Source organism: Bombus vosnesenskii, unplaced genomic scaffold, assembly GCF_011952255.1.
Source record: "Bombus vosnesenskii isolate JDL3184/JDL3185 unplaced genomic scaffold, Bvos_JDL3184-5_v1.1 scf7180000013285, whole genome shotgun sequence".
Taxonomy (NCBI): Eukaryota; Metazoa; Arthropoda; class Insecta; order Hymenoptera; family Apidae; genus Bombus; species Bombus vosnesenskii.
In genome coordinates this window covers 3,944,979-3,963,857 of record NW_022882938.1, presented here as the reverse complement: position 1 = coordinate 3,963,857, position 18,879 = coordinate 3,944,979, and the positions used below count along the sequence as shown (strand labels likewise).

Genomic DNA, 18,879 nt, shown 5'->3' with positions numbered 1-18,879 from the left:
GTTATTCTAGCAGAAGAACGTTCGCTGTTATAATCTTTACCACGTTTCAAACGTATGACGCACGAAAACTAAATGTCGCACGGATCTAAGTTTTCTTTTTACGATCATATAAAGAAATGCGATTTATCAATTACATACTAACGTCAACCGTTACCTTCAACTACGTAATCGTCATATTTAATGCAAATTAACAAGAATAAATATTTGATACATACAAATGAAATTGTTCGAACTAACATTCTACGTCCCAATTTCTAATAATAGGAAAACACAAGCGTAAATCTTCATCTTCTCAAGCGACAGAATTAACCTTCGTAAAAGGAATCAAACGTGTAAATGGCTTAGTGAGACGATACACGCGATAAAATCTCTAATCCGTAGAATGGTAACTAAGCTTGTGAATATATCTGAACCTTGATAGGAAATCTCACATTTCAAACATTTCACACGTTAGAATACATTGCTATACCTTCTTGAGAGATTTTAACAAAGTCCCCTACAAAAATACGGTATTTTTTGAAAACAAAGAACATTCACGCCATTTTTTTCACTAAATTACTCAAATATAGATAGTACCTGGCGTTTCCAGCGTTCTCCACAAATTCCATCGTCACTTGACAGTAAACGATCTTCACCGCGAACATGGTGCACCGGCATCGTTCACGTCCACGGGACAACGTCGTTCAGCGCCGGTTTCGATCGCGTTTTCAGAACAGAAATGAATGTTTCCAGGCGAGGTACCCGAGCGAATTTCGATGTACGCTTGTCGCAGGCCCTTTGTCCTGCACGCAAGTGCGTGCACATCAGGTGAAACGGACAGAGACGCGCGTCAAAGCGGATGTCCGGTATGTTCCGCTGTGCCGGCCTCTTTTCCCTCGTTCTGTCGATCGCTCTTTCGATTGCATCGAACATCGCGTCGCGAACCGACCCGACTAATTAACCATTCGACGCACGTTTGTTGAATTTCGCTCGATTCCCGATTTTTCTGTCGTTATCGTTTCGCGATAGTCGAGGACGGAAAATGGAAAAAATCGACGTGCATACCTATATCACGTGAAACGTGATTCAAAACCTCTTTGTGTTTGCAGATTGTTTCAGGCAGATGATAATTGAATTTATAAGAGAATGTGATAGGTATTGACGATTGAAAGACTAATTGCGTCACATTGAGTGCGAAGATTATTTGTTTCGCTGGAAAATTTGATCGCTAATGAGATGCTAATTATTGGCGAACTTTTTGCTTTCAATGGAAGACAAGCGTTTTTTTATGTCTAACTTCAAAATTATAGCAAATTATAGAGTATTCCCCGACTTTATACTAGATTATAATATTATTTATACTAGAATTTCTTCTTTTGAATGAGAGAAAGAAAACTTGGATGATTCTGACATTAACGTAGATTAAAGTTGTTTTACGTATATGATGAGCTCAACAAGCATCTATTTTTATTTTAGAAAAGTTTAAACAATTAAGTGTATAATATTTAATATGTAATATTTTAATCATTTTCCATTATTTGTTATATAGTTATAAGAAGGAACTCCTTGAATTTGCTGAATATTTTTCTCATTTTTATTTCTCCTCCTAACGATATAACGAGGAATAAGGTAATTTATTTCACTCGTAACAAATGTAACTGAACCAATTACCTTTTATAAAACCAGAAATATTTCTGAACGATGAATTAACTTTGCTTTCGTTATAGGGTTCAAAAAAAGTTGATTAATATGATTTCTCAATGCTCAGAAAGAGCGTTTCGATGTTACTCGTTTTCAATTGCTTTAACGAGAACGCTTTCGTCTGCCTGTTGAAAATGTTTTCCTGATACAAAATGTGTATATGAAACCGAAGGAAGTTCCTGTAGTAATTATACTGGAAATTACTGTCCGGAACGACGATTTGCTTTTCATTAGACCCGCCTTTATTAATCAATGCCACGGTTCGAAATTTCTACAAAATAGCTGCTCTCCAACGCAGATTCGCCTCGAATCGATTATACGTATATATTGACGAATTTACTGCATTTCCTATTTACATAAGACCTTAATTCAATGAAACGTACAATACTAAATTGGAAATAAAGGCGAAATTCCAGCAAACAGTTGGCAGACTCGTTAGTAGAATCGCAGAACAAGAAGATAGAATTTCTCGAGTTTCTAGAACCGCTTAATTAGCGGAACTATGACAAGCGTGCAATTTATTAAATAAGATAAATCCACTCAAAGGAACAATATTGAAAATTTCCATGCAAATTTCGTTAGTCACGTATACTTAACATAAAATGAAGATATAATTTCTCGAGAATCGTATGAACTAGTTTATAAATAATAATGAATTTAAGAATCATTTAATCTCGACTAATCACGGCAAAATTCATTTCATACGCTGTAAATTATCTTGCAAGATAATCTACGTTTCATTAGTGCGAACTAATTCGGATAATGTAGGTGTGGATGGAACGAAAAGAAAATTGTTAGATATACGAAATTAAAATTGTGATAATTGCAAATGAGAAGATAATCAAACTTTATATGTGAAATTATATCATCTTTTCTACTAAAACTTCTCTCTCTGGACGATTTTCAAATTTCGCGCGGCGACGAGCGCGGTAACGACGCGCAATTTCGTAGTGAATGCGCATGCTCTGGAAAATAGTTGCATACAAGTAATCAAATAAAGTATCGATCATTATGAAATTCTACCACGTTACTTTCTAAAGAATCCAATCTTTTCTCTCTCCAAAATTACATTCTGTATTTCTATTTTGTACACCATGTTATCAAAGAAAAGGATATACATGAACTCAGATCGTAGTGCCGAATGATCCTTTGCTGAAACTTTTCCTGAAACAAGAAATCTTTTTTCGTATCTCGAAACAGGCATAGTTTTAACAAATTTTACTTTATTTACCAAATTTCTACTCTTGCACAATTTAATTAATATTATTAATGAAATTTTACGAGCTACAAGTTATTAGTGTTAACAAATTCTTTTTTACATAACAGTAATAAGTTTGCTAATAATAAGTAATATAAAAAATGAAATTTTACAAGTAAATTTTACAAATTATAAGCCATCCGGTTATCCTTTTTAACTTAAATAAAAACTTGTAACGAAGAAGTTTATAATTTACGATTTGTTTCGTTTCAATCGATCGATGTTATTGGTCGATAAGTTGTTGTGCAAGAGGGTCCTAATATATCCTAATATTTATGAGAGTAAAACACGATGAAAGCGGGAACGTTTAAAAACCGAGACGCGAACGCGCGCAAGGTCTCAAAGAGAATGTCGTAATTAGACCACGACCGCGCTAATAAGCGCAGTCTGACCGTGTCGAAATTCCACTAATTAACAATTAATCGTCCACTAATCATAAGATAGTATCTCATTCGAACGGTTTCAAACTAAAACGGTGTACGGTTTTTCTCGTCAGCGAAGAGTTTCCTAAAAGGGTTCCAACTCGGAAACTGCGGAGTATACCTCCGTATAATTCGTTGTGGCATTCCTCGTGCTTAAGCAACGAACGATACAACGATCCCGACGAATAATGAAAGATAACCAGGGAATAGATTAATATCATCGTCAGCCATCACTATATACTGTATAGTTTCTGCTCTGATATTTATGCACCGTAGAGAAGTTCCAGGCGATTTTTCGAGTTCATTAAAAATCTGGGCCAGCATAGTTGCCCCTCTAATACCGTATAAAGCAATTAACTTAGAGCGAAGCTAATTTCCATTGTACTTAATTTCCCTCCCTCTTTCTGTATCGTATCTTTTCTCTTTTCTCCTTGTCATCCCCTTATTGTCGTCTTGCTACATGTTATTTAATTAAGAAGGAAGATTTAAATAGCCTCGCTCACTTTAGCAAATGATCGTCATAGTTAAATGAATTATGAATTATTGGCGCCTTTTCTACGCTATATATTTTCTAAATATTTTAATGAGGCATTTCCACCGTTATTTAATGTTGAGTTCCTACTGTATGGCTTTCTGGAAAATTTTCTTGTGAAGACAAATCACTCACCGATGGCATTTTTGACGTTGCCTCTCCTGTACCCATAATGCCTCTCCAAGGGTATGGGTTCCGCTTTGCACTCCACCCATGGTCGACCCTTGAACGACGAGGCCTGTGATAAATTCATCATTAACGAATCATCATTTCCACGCCAATATCGTTATACATATTAACGTAATAAACTACATCCATACAAAATACGTTCGTAGAATATAGACATAATAATAGATCGTTATTGATCGATCAATTATTCGCAATAAGTTTTAAGATAACGTCCACTTAGACCGTGAAACACACTAATTATAAGTTCCCTGCAGAAATGAATAACAAGCGAAATAGTGCGGCTGTTCAATTCATTTTCACGCCTCGATCGGAAATTATACGAATTTTATTTACAACCCCGATAACGGGACCGCGTTTCATGTTTTCCTACTTATTATGCATTTTACTATTCCTAGTTTCTTTCTTTTTAATTCCTGTATTTCACGGTTAATTTACATGAGGAATTTTCTTCCGGTAAAATGCTATTATGCGAAGGATATATCATGCGTGCCGTGTTCCTTTGCGAATGGAAAAAAGAAATTGACTGTAAACGAAGCGGATGCAAAAAAATTAAAAATATTTCTTGTCATTAAAAAAATGTTACAAATAATAAATGGAGTTCTTGGTTTGCAGTTATGCTTGACATGTGTAATGTATAGAATGGTTACCTCTATAATAACTAGTAACCGTGTCTGCGTACAGATGGCGTTTAGGGGATTACGCTTTCCCGCTAGTGAAATTGATCAATCATGTATAAAATATCGGACTTACGATATGATCGGTAGAACCGAGAATTGTTCCTACGTTAATTTTGTCTAGAAAGGGTCAAACTTACAGTTTTGACCCACGAATGAAATTCTAAAAATAATATATTCCATGTTTAGAAAGGTTGAAATGTTATTAGTATCATATATTTTGGTAATTGTTTCTTATTTCTTTTATACTTTTATATGGAATAATATTTAATGGGTAACTTGCTCATTACAGCTTCTCATATGACACAGTATTTTCCCATGATTTTCATTTCCACCAGGATATAGACATCGTGTACATTCTTTTTTTCTTTTTAAATTCTAAAATTTAGATGGATGGATAGTTCAACGCCAGAAGCATTTATCCGGAAATTCGTATAAGGATTCATTGGAAACAGTATTAATTGATGGATGATTTAATCATTACATTTAGACATTAATATACGTTTTTGAATTGATCGATTAGTTTTTGAATAACGTTACGCATTCAACACGATCGTTTTACGTGTATATTTCACCTACAAAATCGGCAAATCAACCGACATAAAAGCACAACCGAGGCAGAAATAATATTCCACTAGAAAATGCACGTTTTGGAACGCTACACACACTGGCTTATCGTAAATCTCACTTCAGCAAGAGTACGAGGAAATCCAGAGGGATTTAACCAAAAACCAAATTTGCCATGCACTTGTCGCACAAACATCGAAGTGCATACACCAGGATAATACATTATTCGCCTACCCTTGGGAAAATCCCCGACGATCAATCGTCGTGCATCCTTGAAGAGGCCACGCCACGCGAAGACGTTCACTGAAGCACAATGAAAAGCACGCGACAAGGAAAACGAACCCTCTCTGTTTTCTTTTCTTCCTTTTTCCCTTTTTTCTTTTTCTTTTTTTTTATTTTTTTCTGCGCACCAAGGAAGCACGTAGGATAATATCTGCGCGCACGATTCACTTATTAGTTGAACAGAATCCAGAGATAGACTGGTCAGCACGGGAAACTTCGCCACCACGAACTTTTCATAGAGTCAGGAAGAAGGGAGGACGACACCAAAAGGTGGTGGTAGCATCTTTGCCACTTCCAGCGACGAGCTACGAATCGTCGAAGAAGCTAGAGTTGGCCACTCTCGTGGGGGCGGACTAATTGTCGGACGTTGCGCCTTTGCTCATCGTCGAGAAGAATTAATCACGAACATACCGAATTTTACTCGAACTACTTCCGATCGAACACTTTTTAATGATGTTATCGAATCGTAGTCGCGGAAGAATTACATAGTTTCCCTCTCGGAACCGGAAATTGATACACTACTCAGGTTTCGTGTTCTGTGATTCTCGTACAAGTACGTATATTAAAAACGAGTATTAAATTCAGAATGAAATACTAGTACGGAATATTTACAATTAATATGCCATAATTATTAATGTATAGTATATTTTTACAGAGTTCTGGAATTCTGCGTGTAACTTTGGAAGTGATTCAATAGATGTGATTCAAATAAATAGAAAATTGAACTACGCCTCTTTTAGGGCCATGCTCACAACAGTGTGATGTAAATGAGAAGGAGTATTAATAGGGAGAAAAAGATATGATCGATGAGGAATACGCAGGAGTTATAATATAATAGGGAAAATGAAGAGTTACCTAGAAGCAAAAGAATTAATATAAAGCGCGGAGGAGTTGAAGATATTAAATATCCAAGAAAGGGAAAAACCAACAAAAAAAAGGAAGAACATGGAATTGGAACGATGAAATGGCAGAAGAAATAAACGATGAAGTATTTAGGATTACACTCTTCAAAAACGACGGGGGATCGGAGAAGCGTTTGGGTGAGACGGCTAGAAAGGCCATGATAACCATAAAACAAACGTAGGAAATGGATGAGAGAAGCTTCAAATATAACCTGGAAAGGAGATCAATAATTTTTGGTAGTTTGGTAAAAAGCGTCATGCCGTACACGTGGGAATATGGGGATAAAGGGACTAAGAAAAGTAGGACAAATTACGAACAAGATACATAAAGTGGGTCCTAACAATAAGATTTTAGCACACCCTCGTATATAGCGATGGAAGAAACAAAAGTGGACGAATTAAGAATAGAAGCGGGCAGCAGAGCAGTAAAGTATGAAGAAAAATCGAGGACAAGGTATATAAACAGTAGTTTACAGAAACTAATGTTCGAGGACTGGAAAAAGATGGACTGGAAATGGGAAGAAGAGAGAAAACGATACTATGAGGAGAAGAGCATAAACCTAATGGAGCTCGGGGTAACATAACAGTAGCCCTAATACTGTTTGACAGGACAGAGCAGCAATATGACAATATGACAGAATGGTAAGAGGAAAACATGGAGAACTAAGAGAGAAAAGCAGAACAGAGTATTTGAAGAAGGAATCAATCAATGATAGGGCGACTCGGATACTCGGAAAGGGTTAATAAATTCTGGATAAAACCCCAGGAAAAGAACTGTCGAAGAACTGTAAATCTCTTCACCTGTGAACAATCTCATAGAAGAATGCAGACAAGTTGAAAGAGATAAAAGATTAGTCAGTATTGCACAGAAAGTAATGAAAATATTGTATTGGTGTATTGATTTTATAAGTACAACCATTTGCCAACTACTTTTCAAGGAATGATTTAACGCGTCGATAAAATAATTCACAAAAATTTAATTTGTTGAAATCGAGCGAGCCTCGTTATTACACAAGCATCACCAGAGAAACCGGTTGTTGCTCGATTCTAGCGAGCATAATTCCTTCCGGCGTTCGTTTCATGCTATCATACGCTTTTCAAAAGCTACCGTTTACACAAGCCCGGGCATTCCCTCCCAGCTTTCCATATAGTAAAACAATTCGATGAAATTTGCCAATCACGAACATTGCTTACCTATTTGTAAAAATCAAATTTCTCGTCTCATAATATTCTTCTAAATCCAGTTACGACTGTCACGAAAAATGGTATAAAATTTAATTAATGGTATAAAATTAATTAAAATAATTTTGGGGTAATAATTCAAATAAGTTTGGGAATAGGTATCGTTCCCTGAACTTGGAATTCCAAACCAATAAGAATAAAATCCTACATTTTCCGATATCCACAAGCGTACTCTTGACCAATAATAAGTTCTCTTACTGCCAGCCGTCGAGCCGAAGTGTTCCAGCTTCGTGGATGCATTTTTCAAAGATCGCATAGCCGGATCGCGGCGCTCGGTTCCGTTCTGCTTACAACAGAAAGATCCACGTACTCGTCGTCCCATTCCGATCTCCACACTCTAATACCTTTCCTCATATCAACGGTTGCTAACCAGGTTAACGCGATCCAGCTCTCGATCATACGACCATCACGCGAATGAATTCACGGAAACAGCGAGTTTCGTTCGCTGAACGATCCTTTTCTTTCTCCTGTGAAAAATATCACCGAGATAACGACGATGTTAAATGGGATTACACAGCTGAGAATACACAGTTTGAATGGAATCTATTAACACAGAAAATTCAGTATTAAGGCAAATCCCTTGGTCTGGTTAGAAGGCAAACAATTTACACTTGGCTAGCAGGTGCTTTTGTTACTTGTAGAGTATCGTATTCGGCTTAATTAGGTTGAAATAGGACATCCTTTGCTTTAAGCATGTATAGTTAGGGTTCCTTTCAGTTTTCTATTTAATCTTCCCTTATTGAATCCCTAAATTATTATTATAATTTGCCTTCTTTTATTTTCTTTTTCTCCCTTTATTCTTTTTCAAGTCTTATTTAATCTTTCAACTGGGCCATTCATTGGTCAAACATATCTATACTCTTGAAAGTCAAAGTTAATGAAGAGAGATCAATTTCAGCTACGTCGATGGTGATTTTACTTAATATAAACATTATAGAATTGATTTTCATATTGATATGCTAAAACACGAGGAATTCAAATAATAAGATTATTATATCTAACACAAGTTACAAATCTGAGTGAGACGAGTCAAATCGTTTTCCCTGTTTAACAAATTAAAAATAACTAGCGCCGATTTAATTTATTCGATAAATTTTCTGATAAAAACACACTTAGAATAATTCATTTTATCGCTACGATAAAATATAGATAGTTTGTTTGTCCAAATGCCTGTTTATTTATGATTCTATTAATCGAGACATACATACAGAATACTATTTATCTTCAATATTGAACCATCAGTTATATCATGAAGAGAAATGACTCGATTTTATTTGAATAATATATTATCGAAAAGACAACCGTATTGCAATATTTCTCATCGATAACAATTTTATTTTCGAAATTTGTAGCTGCGAGACAAGAAAAATTGAAACTCTCACCGAATATCTATCATATCCTTAAAATTCGAAGTTCCTGCTCCCATTTTCTCGATCCATTGAGCGAAGAGACCTAAAGCAAACGATTCTATCGTCATTAATATTTTACGAAGTAAGTCTGACAGTACAAGAATACGAAGAAGCTACGCGAAAAGAAAGTCGAAGAAGCTCTAGAGAATAGTTATTTCTGTCGCGACAATTGCTGTTTCAACCGACGTACACGATACAAAAAGCTCACGGAGTTAAATCCCATTTCAATCGTGGCTCTCCTAGATTCGTCTTCTTTTCGAAAGAAAGGAGTTTACACTTGAAGCTAGAATGCTGTAAGAAACGCTTGGTAGACGGTGTTAAAAAGAGAAACTGCATTCAATTAGTCTCTCTCTCTCTCTCTCTCTCCCCTCTCTCTCTCTCTCTCTCTGACTTGGTAGTTTCGATAACGAGAAGTAGTTCGACAGGAAAATTTACGATATGGAGAAAAATTTCTGATTCGATTTTTATCGATTATATCTGCGAAGCTTTGAGAATTTATAGAATATAATTTGCACAAGTTGAGAATGCATAATGTAATATTATGTTTATTAGTCGAATTGTGAATTTATATGAAAGAATGTGCACATGTACTTACTGACCTACTGTTACAATATTGTCAATTCTTTCTTATACGAGCCACGCTTTAGATATCACTGTGTAATTTTGCTTACGTATAGTAGTATATCTCTATATCAATCCAATTGTCAACGTAGAAAATATACTATGCTGTGTTATAGTTTAATTTAATTTAATATGAATATGTTGATAGATGGGTTGTTTGGTTATAAAAATTGCATTAAATTATGAACAGTTTCCGAAAGCAACCTATCAAATGTCAGTCTAATAAATTATCTATGCTATTATTTTATACTATAAGTATACTTATTTCTTCTCTATAATCTCTCGTCATCTCTCAGTGAATTTGAAAATTCCATTCTCTCGAAAGATGTCAAATTTTTTCGACGGTAAATTCATGGAAATCGCATGCACTCAAAGTAACAAAAATTGAAATTGTTTTAGTAGCAGGCGTGACCGTAACATATATTCGAGGTTTGCCGAAAATCACTGTCCCACTACCATCGAGGAAGGAGCAATGTGTGTTCACCCTGAAACCAATCACTCACACGGTAGGAAACTTTCTCCGCATGCTAAAGAAGGAAGATCGTGGTATCGATCGTGCAATCGTGACAACCATCGGTAAGTCCTTGAAGAATTTCTTAAAGATGCAAGACAACGAACCTTTACTCTACGGAAAAATTCTTTACGATGTTCCCAGACGGCATCAGGATAAGCTCCAACAATACGATCGAGACGTTAATGGAGAACGACTTCCGACTGATAATAAACGACTCGGAGTACTTGGTAAAACCGCCGTTGTATCACAAGCACACCATGGTAAGTCTGTCTTTAAAAGTCGATGATGCTAGACGATTTACGATTCTTTAAAAAATTTAAAAATTCGTGAGCTAAAAAACTCAGAAAAGTGTAAAAGTTCTACTCGGTAATTCGAGACATACCTATCGCATAATTTTTCATTTTTCAAATTTAGAACTTGAGCATATTTCACGAGCGGAGATCTATTTCTTCTAACCCTTTGTTCATTCTGAACCACAGATAATCCGTATTGATATCGTTAATTTGTTAGATCAAATACGAAATGAAAAAATGTATATAAAAATTAATTGAACGTATTCGAACGTTATCCAGGAGAATATGGAGAAGTTAGCGGACGTCCAAACGCTAATCGGTCAGCTCTACGAGTCGTTTTACGTCCGAGAACACTATGCTAACATGGAGAAGCAGGTGTTGATAGAATTGGAAGCCGTTAAATTGGAACTGGAACCTCTCGAACTAGTAAGTTGTTCAAGAAATGAAAATGTCGCTCAACTTTGAGTTCTCAATTCCAAACTTCATTGTTGGCAAACCACCCAGAATTTGTCACTTGTTAGTAATTACCAACAATAAGTTACCGTGAACGATGATCCAGCTAGAAAGATTCGCTTTATAAGCGAGATGTGAGCGCTTTATATGTGAGATGAATCTTGCTAATATAATAACTCTCGCTAATTATATTGAATTTATAACATTTTTCTTAAAATCCTGTCATAATCTTCGCTAAAATCTTCCCTAAAATGTATATCTATAATTATTGTATTCAAAATTGGTAAGTCATTAATTTGTAAGAGAGAGTATATATTGATACAAAAATTTAGGGTCGTTATTTTATTTCCTATTACACTGCAGTGCTCACTTCATTATAAAATTCAAAATAAAATATTTTTACAAGCTTTTATTTATTTTTCCTACATTTTTTGTGGTCGTAATATTTGTTAATATTGAATATCCTGTTAATCAATATACTTTCACTTGTATGAAGAAGCCCATAAATTTTATCTAAATGGACTTTCTTCATCTAAACGAGATGTGGCAAGTACTTGGCCATGGGATATGACAGACTGATCGAAAAAAGTTAGGATTTAGACGTTAAACTGCATATAATTAACCCAGAATAACAGTGTGATTTTAATACTTTTTACATAGTCAAATATTTAACACGAATAAACAGACATTTTACTACTCGAAAGCAAACTTATAATGGCATGTGTATGCCCCTGCTGATTAAATCTATTCATCGTGAACAGCAAATCGAATTAATCGATCGCAGTTCAGCACGACAATGAACCTGTGTCTCTGGAAACGGCGCAGGGAACGATGTTATCTAAATTAAACGGAAGTTTAAGGAACTTGGAAGGCGTTATTAGCGTACCAACACGTTTCAAAACGCGGCACGCGTGCAAAATTATTCGACTAAACGCGTCTTCTTTCATTGTTCGTTTTCTCCTTGCCGCGATAAATTAATTCATCCTCCGCGAGTTTCGGTTTTAATTATCTTCGTGTATGCACTTGCACGATGGCGTAATTATATCTCGATTTTTTCTTTCTCTCTTCCTTTGTTTTCTTGCCAGGGTTGTTGTTCTCCGGCTGCATACTACGAAAATTACATCAACGTTCTCATAATCCGCCGCTAGATCGTTCTAAGGCTCGTTTAATTATACAGAATATTTCAGAAAGAAGGTAGGTGACTGTTCTACGTGAAAAAATGAATGGAATTTTTTAGTTTTGGACCTTATTTATAGAAAAGTTGAGTTTGAAGCGATATATTAACTTAAATAAAAATAATATCGGACAAGTGTAGAATACAAAATGGTACAGCTGGAGAATGTAGAACAACATTTTTTTTTTTTTTTTTTGAGACTTTGCTGCCGAGAAAATTAAGTAGAATTAAGTATAGGATTAATTCAGATGGTTAAATTGTAAAGGCGATTATTTTACAAAGAAAAATTAGACGAAAGTGAACAATGCCTTTTTTCTTTATTTAAGGCCTTCTTTGAAATACTTCCTTCCTTAGTTAAAACTTCCTATCTGATTTTTTTTTCATTTTTCAAGATATGTTGAAATATTGGAAGCTCCCTGTGTTTCTTACTTTTTAAGTAACTAGTAAAAGATTCACGTGCCTGTACTTCACAGATTTACGAGCACAATTTCCTCGTAAACGAATAATTTTCATTCTCCTTTTTTCATTTCTTTTTGTTTGCAGAGTAAGCTTCTGCTCCGATGTATAATGTATATGTATAATATATAATTCGTATAATATATATCTACCCTTTCGAATAATAGATGAAACGAATAATGGATGAAAACGCAGATAGAAATCAGTAATTCGTTATTCGCATCACAGCAGTGTTAAATCTGGAAGTGGAGAAGTACCAGACAATTAATCTGATGATTTAACATCAAAGATAAAGTTCTTACGTGGATATTTATGCTTGATCGTAGACTTAGATAAGCTTGCTGGTTTTCGGAAAAACAAAAGTGTGTAATTTATTGGTCGAATCTTGCCGCGATCCTCAAATTTGTATGTTCCATCCTTGCTCTCGCTTCGACTTTTTTCTTCGAAACTGATTTTAATACTTACGAAGGCTTGTACGTCATGAAATTAATACGAAATATTAAGTACGTTAACAATAATTGTTTCGCGTGTTTTTCAAAATTTAAGTAATCTTGTAACAATAGGAAAACGCGACTCAATCGAAGCTTGTTCGATTTTTGAAACATCGGTGTTTTATACTATTTGAAGATTAAGATAGTTTCTCTTCTACCGCGATTCACTTTTACGCAAAATATGAAGAAATGTTGGTCTCGCTTCCTTATGCCACTAATTTTATTACAACTTTAGATTCAGATACTTTATCGCAGCAGAAATCCGCAGCTGTTACAGTTACAGCTATTATCATTCTAAATGCAAGTCTCGAAGGACAATATTCATATCGATTTATATAAAAATCATGCGTAATTTTTTATTTATTGCAGAAGCTGCAGGAATTAGATACCACCGCGGCCAAAAGAACGAACATCTTCATTTGGGTATGTCTCGTCCTAATGTCGATTCAGTTCAGCGGCCTAGCCAGGCTAACTTGGTGGGAATACTCCTGGGACATCATGGAACCGGTTACATATTTCGTTAACTACGGCACCACGATGGTCTTGTTCATCTACTTCGTCGTAACGAGACAGGTTACTAGTGGCTATTCAATTTACCAGTTCTCATTAATCTCGTTAAATCAACGACTGATTAAATAAACTTATTACCTGACAGGGATGTTTGATTACAGCACCTTGATTGCAGTAAAAACTTAAAGAAAGCGTAAAAATAATTTATGACTTAATGCACACTACCGACCATAAGTATTAAAATAGCTACTCGCTACGTTTATTACAAAACTCGAATAGATTTTACTTTATTTGGTATTTTACATTGGGCCCCCGAAGATTATAACGATTTAATGTGACAAATCATACTTAATTCCTGGAATTTTTAATTTCATTTAATTTTATTACTAATATCTCTATCACGGAGAATGGAAAATACGGAGTAAAATTAAGTTATACTCCAATAATCTAACATAAATTATTAAGTCATATTCATTACAGTTATAAAAGTTATCTATAATGCAACGATATTATCTGAGAGTTAAACTTCAAATTATGTAATTTATACTCCTTGCTATTGACAGGAATACATACTGCCAGACGTGATGAACAGGCGACAGCTCATCACTCTTCACAAAGAAGCAAAGAAGCTTGGCTTCGATCTGAATCAATACAATGCTCTAAAGGACCGAGCCTACGAGTTGGAAACCATCCTGAAGATCATTCGTGGACCTTTATACGAGCACAAGAACCGTCTCGAGCGACAGATCAGGGAAAGATCAAGCTCAAGTAGTTCAAGATCACCGAGTTCCTCGCCTAGTCGTAGTCCTAGTCCTAGTCCGGAAAGAAGTTTTCTCAACAGGGGAATCTTTCTACGAAAAGACACGTCAAAGGAATCGATTCCGTGGACGGACAAAAAAACGAGGGATGATTGATTCAGGAAGCTGTAAAATCTCTCTCTTTAGAAAAATAAAATTTGCACTCAGGGCGATCATCGAATGACACTTGTAACGTAAAAAAAGCAAGTAAACGTAACGAGAAAAGAAGCAATTACGTTTCTTGTTCGGTGAAAAAGTCTGCAGACGTTCGAATCCTCGATGGAGTCTTCCACGTCGTACGACAACGCTCCTAATCAACGAGTATGTATGTGGTATATTTGACTGATGCTCAATCAACGATGTGCATTTGGAAGACGTCGAAAAACGAAATGTATATATCACACAGATTTTCTACATATGATTATCATTGACTAACGAAACATGTTGAAAAAGAATGGGTGGATTTAAAAAGCTAGAAAGAGATATTATTGGAATTAGATTCCTTTGTGCAATGTTGATACCTAGGATACCTCGTCAGAATGAACATTCAATTAAAAATATTTGAGACTAAGATGACTGCTGTGGAAAGATAAATTTGTTTCATGTTCTTTGCTCAGCTGTATAAAACTTCATGGTAAATGTTTAATTTAAATATAATTTAATGTTGAATTTTTAATTTCGAATTCATTTTTGGATGTATATTGGAACGATAATTTAACGATAAATGTATTTTGAACGTTCTATTTTTAACAAATTATCCTGTATATATATATATTTATATATCGTACTGTTACCTTTGTGATAAGTTGATATTCTTAGTTGTAATTCACTTATACAATTATTCGCACAAGTATACTTTAAGGAAACTCGACGATCAAAGCTCAAATATTTAATTTAAAAATTGACTTTTCATCGTCGCGTGACGTTATTTTTTCTACAAGACGATAATAATATATATTTACAGTGTTATTAATATAAATATACATTTTTTTTCTTTTTTTAACTTGATCAACGCGTGAAATTTTATTGTACTGGACGTGGTACAGCGTACTTAGACTTTGTTTCAAACTTCGTGACCTTTCTCATTCATTGCTTCGAAAAAGAAGCGATGTACTTATTCGATAATATATTATTCATGGAACTGATCAATTTTAATTGTTCTATTTTATATCGTTTTTAGTTTAACATTATTGTGTATATTAACTACCGTTTTATTGAAAATTTTGCGAAAACCTCACTCTTACGCAAAGACTTTTATCGAAAAATATTTCAATCTGTGCATTGCTTGTAAGATTGCGTATCCAACAAACTTGCTTAATCCCCATTCATGATAAGATTTTAACATTCAATACTTACTTCACTAAACCTTTTATTCCTACTAAAGTAGTGATAACACAATCAAAAGTTGAGGATCTTTGTGCACCGGTACAAACACATCATCAACATGTCTTATATTAAGCTAAACAAATTGTACGATTAAATCTACTATTACTACTGTTACGCTTTAAAATATTGTTCACGAAAGTATCTCACGTAGGATTAACATAGATTACTATTTCTAAAAACACTCTAAGAAACTTTCTCTCGCTTTCCTAAAAAAAAAATCCCTTATCCGTCCGCTCAAAATAACTCATTATTGTATTCAATGACAACTGTATTAGTATCTTGCATTCAAAATCATCGTATGCGTTATTAAATACTTTTCACTTCATTATGTAACAGTATTTGCGACAAAAATATTTCTTGTTACGAATGAATGACAGATTTTAAATAATCGAAAATCATATGTTTCAAAATTCAGCACTAGGAATGTGACTACAATGGCTCACGAATCTACTTGAACATTTACCATAGAAAACTTTATGCGTATTAAAATGTATTGTGAAAAGACAAGGCTGTCGCTATTATAATGATCAAACTTGAAATTAATCTGAAAATGTGTATAGAAGATACTTATTTCAGACATATATGAATTTAACGAAAAATTAATATATAGCATGATTAGTCATGTTAAACATGTAATAAACGTTAAGGATAGTTCCATCGACTATCGAAATGTATTGATTTCGTTAAATTAAATATTTCTGTGATCTTCGTTGATAAGAATTGCTTCCATCGAATATCTTGCAATTCTTATCAACACATTCAGATTTTTTTCAAGCTTTACTAATACGATCATGATGGCCATGTCTCATTACAGTTTTAATGACATTTCAAGATCTTTCGTCTAACACATAAGGTTTCTTTACAGAAACAAATACTTTCATGAGCCACTGTGTATTTTCATGTTCTGTATTCGTTATACGATAGTGCGTATAATATATGTAGATGTTTACTGTACACTTCTCCATATATCTCAACGACTACCACTAGCCAGTGGCAAACTGTAGGGAAAGCGTGTTTAAAAGTATACTGATAGTTATTATACCGCTAGCAAGTTAAATAGTTTATCGTACACGTGATTAAACACGATATCAGAGCACTTCTTCCCGAGCACAGGAATTGAAAAAGTCCATGATTTACTTTTTTCTACATTTCATTTAAATGCTATTCTCCTTTCTATAAGTATATTTTAGCAAAATTATCTAGTGCCAATGTTCTAAAATCATTGTTGCTAGTACTCGCAAGCGGTAATTTAACGACTTTTTATAAATTGCGATTCGAGATTGAAAGATAATCAGCAGGCAATATACAGGGTGTTTTACTGTAAAACGTTATGAGTACATCTTGTATATTGATTCAATGTAATTCAATATTATCGAGAAGTGCACCAAACGGATACGTGATAATTGTGATTCTAATGTCGCTTCCCAAAAACGAATTACTTGTCGTCGTAAAACAAAAAGAAAATGCTGTTCCTTCTGACATATTTTTTATGATCTTTAAAAAAAGATTTCGTATACAAGTTTTTGTACATATATAAAAGATACGGTATACATAAATGTACGCGTATATGGTTATTTTGTGAACGTTCTTGCTGCGCCGCTTCTCCGGAGCTTACAAAGGAAACGCCTAACTCCTTAATCAGTGATAAACGAACTGCGGATCTTCATGCGTTTACGAGAAGTTTGAAAGCAAAAAGATGCGTTGAATACAAATAACTTACGAAAATATGTGAAATATCCACATTATAATAGTCTCTATGATATTTGGTAGACGAAACAACTTCCTAACTAAGTTCCAGGCATTTTTCTTTTTGTATTATTATATTCGTAAGGATATAAATTTGCACAAAAATCCACAGTCTAATAACAAATAACGATCGATCGATCGAACACACGGAATAAAATAGATAAAAGCGATCGAACGAATGAAAAAGCATAGATCTGTACTTCTCCTCGATCTTCAAGATAGTACTCGTCGTTTAAATACGAGGTTATTGTACACCGAAAATTGTTACTGACTTCGTCATCGGAATACTCGTGCACATCCTCGACGACTTTCTCCTTTTCTCTTCTTTGTAAGATGAAAATTAACGAACAAACACTCTATTGATCACATCTACATCTTACAAAAGCGTTCCTTTTATCACGAATTGTCGTTATCAATTAAATAATGCTAATTACGATGCTGTATACTATAATTGTATAGGATATAAGCTATCGCCGTTTTAAATCAACAACACTAAATGTTCGATTCTCTGAGTTTCATTTTCGGATAATTTCACGTCATGTTTCGTTAGAACTTTGATTGCTTCGCGTCGCGTAATTATAATATTATATATCGGTATAACTACTCCATGAATGCATAAATAAGTATTTATACAACATTGAGTTGTGCTGTGATTTACGTCCATGTACCTAGTTATACATAAAACAAGGATAACTGAGAATAAAGTAAAATACCTAAGAGAATCTGTATTGTTCGTGTACTTTCTTTATCATCGCATCTCTCATATAAAATATCTCGTATCTCTGCGTCGATTACCTAATGATAGACAAATTGTAACTAGAAGCTGCAACGCTTCGTATCGTCTTACGTGCATTAGAAAGAAAATAATAGAGTCCCGTGAAACGTACTTTGATAAATTATTTCCGAACGATGGCATATGTGTGAGGTTAAGTTTAGAAAATGTATACATTGTTATAAGACATTACGAAGGATAGTAAAAGTTAGGTTATAAACAGAATTAAAGAGAAAATCCTTAAGATACTGTTTAAATCTTCGAAAAATCTTTAAATATCTTTGTGTATCTTCCGACAAGTTATTATAAATCGAATTAATAATATAAATTCTTCTCCATTTGAGTTGAGGGTTCCGAGTATTAACGTTGAATATGAACGAAAGATCTTATAAGAATAGATAATGTCCGGAGTTATCGTTCCAATTAACTGTTCCGTAATAAGAATGAACGGAAATTTTGCCTGCAAGTTGTCCGCAATCTCTGATCTTTGTAAAACAACTCCAAGAGTA

The 18,879-nt window shown here is 34.5% G+C and overlaps 2 protein-coding genes across 2 annotated transcripts in view; one reads left to right on the top strand and one right to left on the bottom strand.

Moving 5' to 3' along the window:
• The window catches only part of LOC117232117, a 31,227-nt gene extending 27,105 nt beyond the window's left edge, over positions 1 to 4,122 (bottom strand). The window contains exon 1 of the mRNA XM_033491280.1: positions 4,028 to 4,122. Within this exon, the coding sequence (XP_033347171.1) occupies positions 4,028 to 4,107 (80 nt within the window). The 5' untranslated portion in view covers positions 4,108 to 4,122. The remainder of the gene's footprint in view (positions 1 to 4,027) is intronic.
• LOC117232118 (calcium uniporter protein, mitochondrial) overlaps positions 1 to 18,320 on the top strand; it is a 77,062-nt gene extending 58,742 nt beyond the window's left edge. Inside the window, exons 3-7 of the mRNA XM_033491282.1 lie at positions 10,178 to 10,354; positions 10,434 to 10,552; positions 10,865 to 11,011; positions 13,529 to 13,732; positions 14,233 to 18,320. Of these exons, the coding sequence (XP_033347173.1) occupies positions 10,178 to 10,354; positions 10,434 to 10,552; positions 10,865 to 11,011; positions 13,529 to 13,732; positions 14,233 to 14,583 (998 nt within the window). The 3' untranslated portion in view covers positions 14,584 to 18,320. The remainder of the gene's footprint in view (positions 1 to 10,177; positions 10,355 to 10,433; positions 10,553 to 10,864; positions 11,012 to 13,528; positions 13,733 to 14,232) is intronic.
• Positions 18,321 to 18,879: the final 559 nt, after the last annotated feature.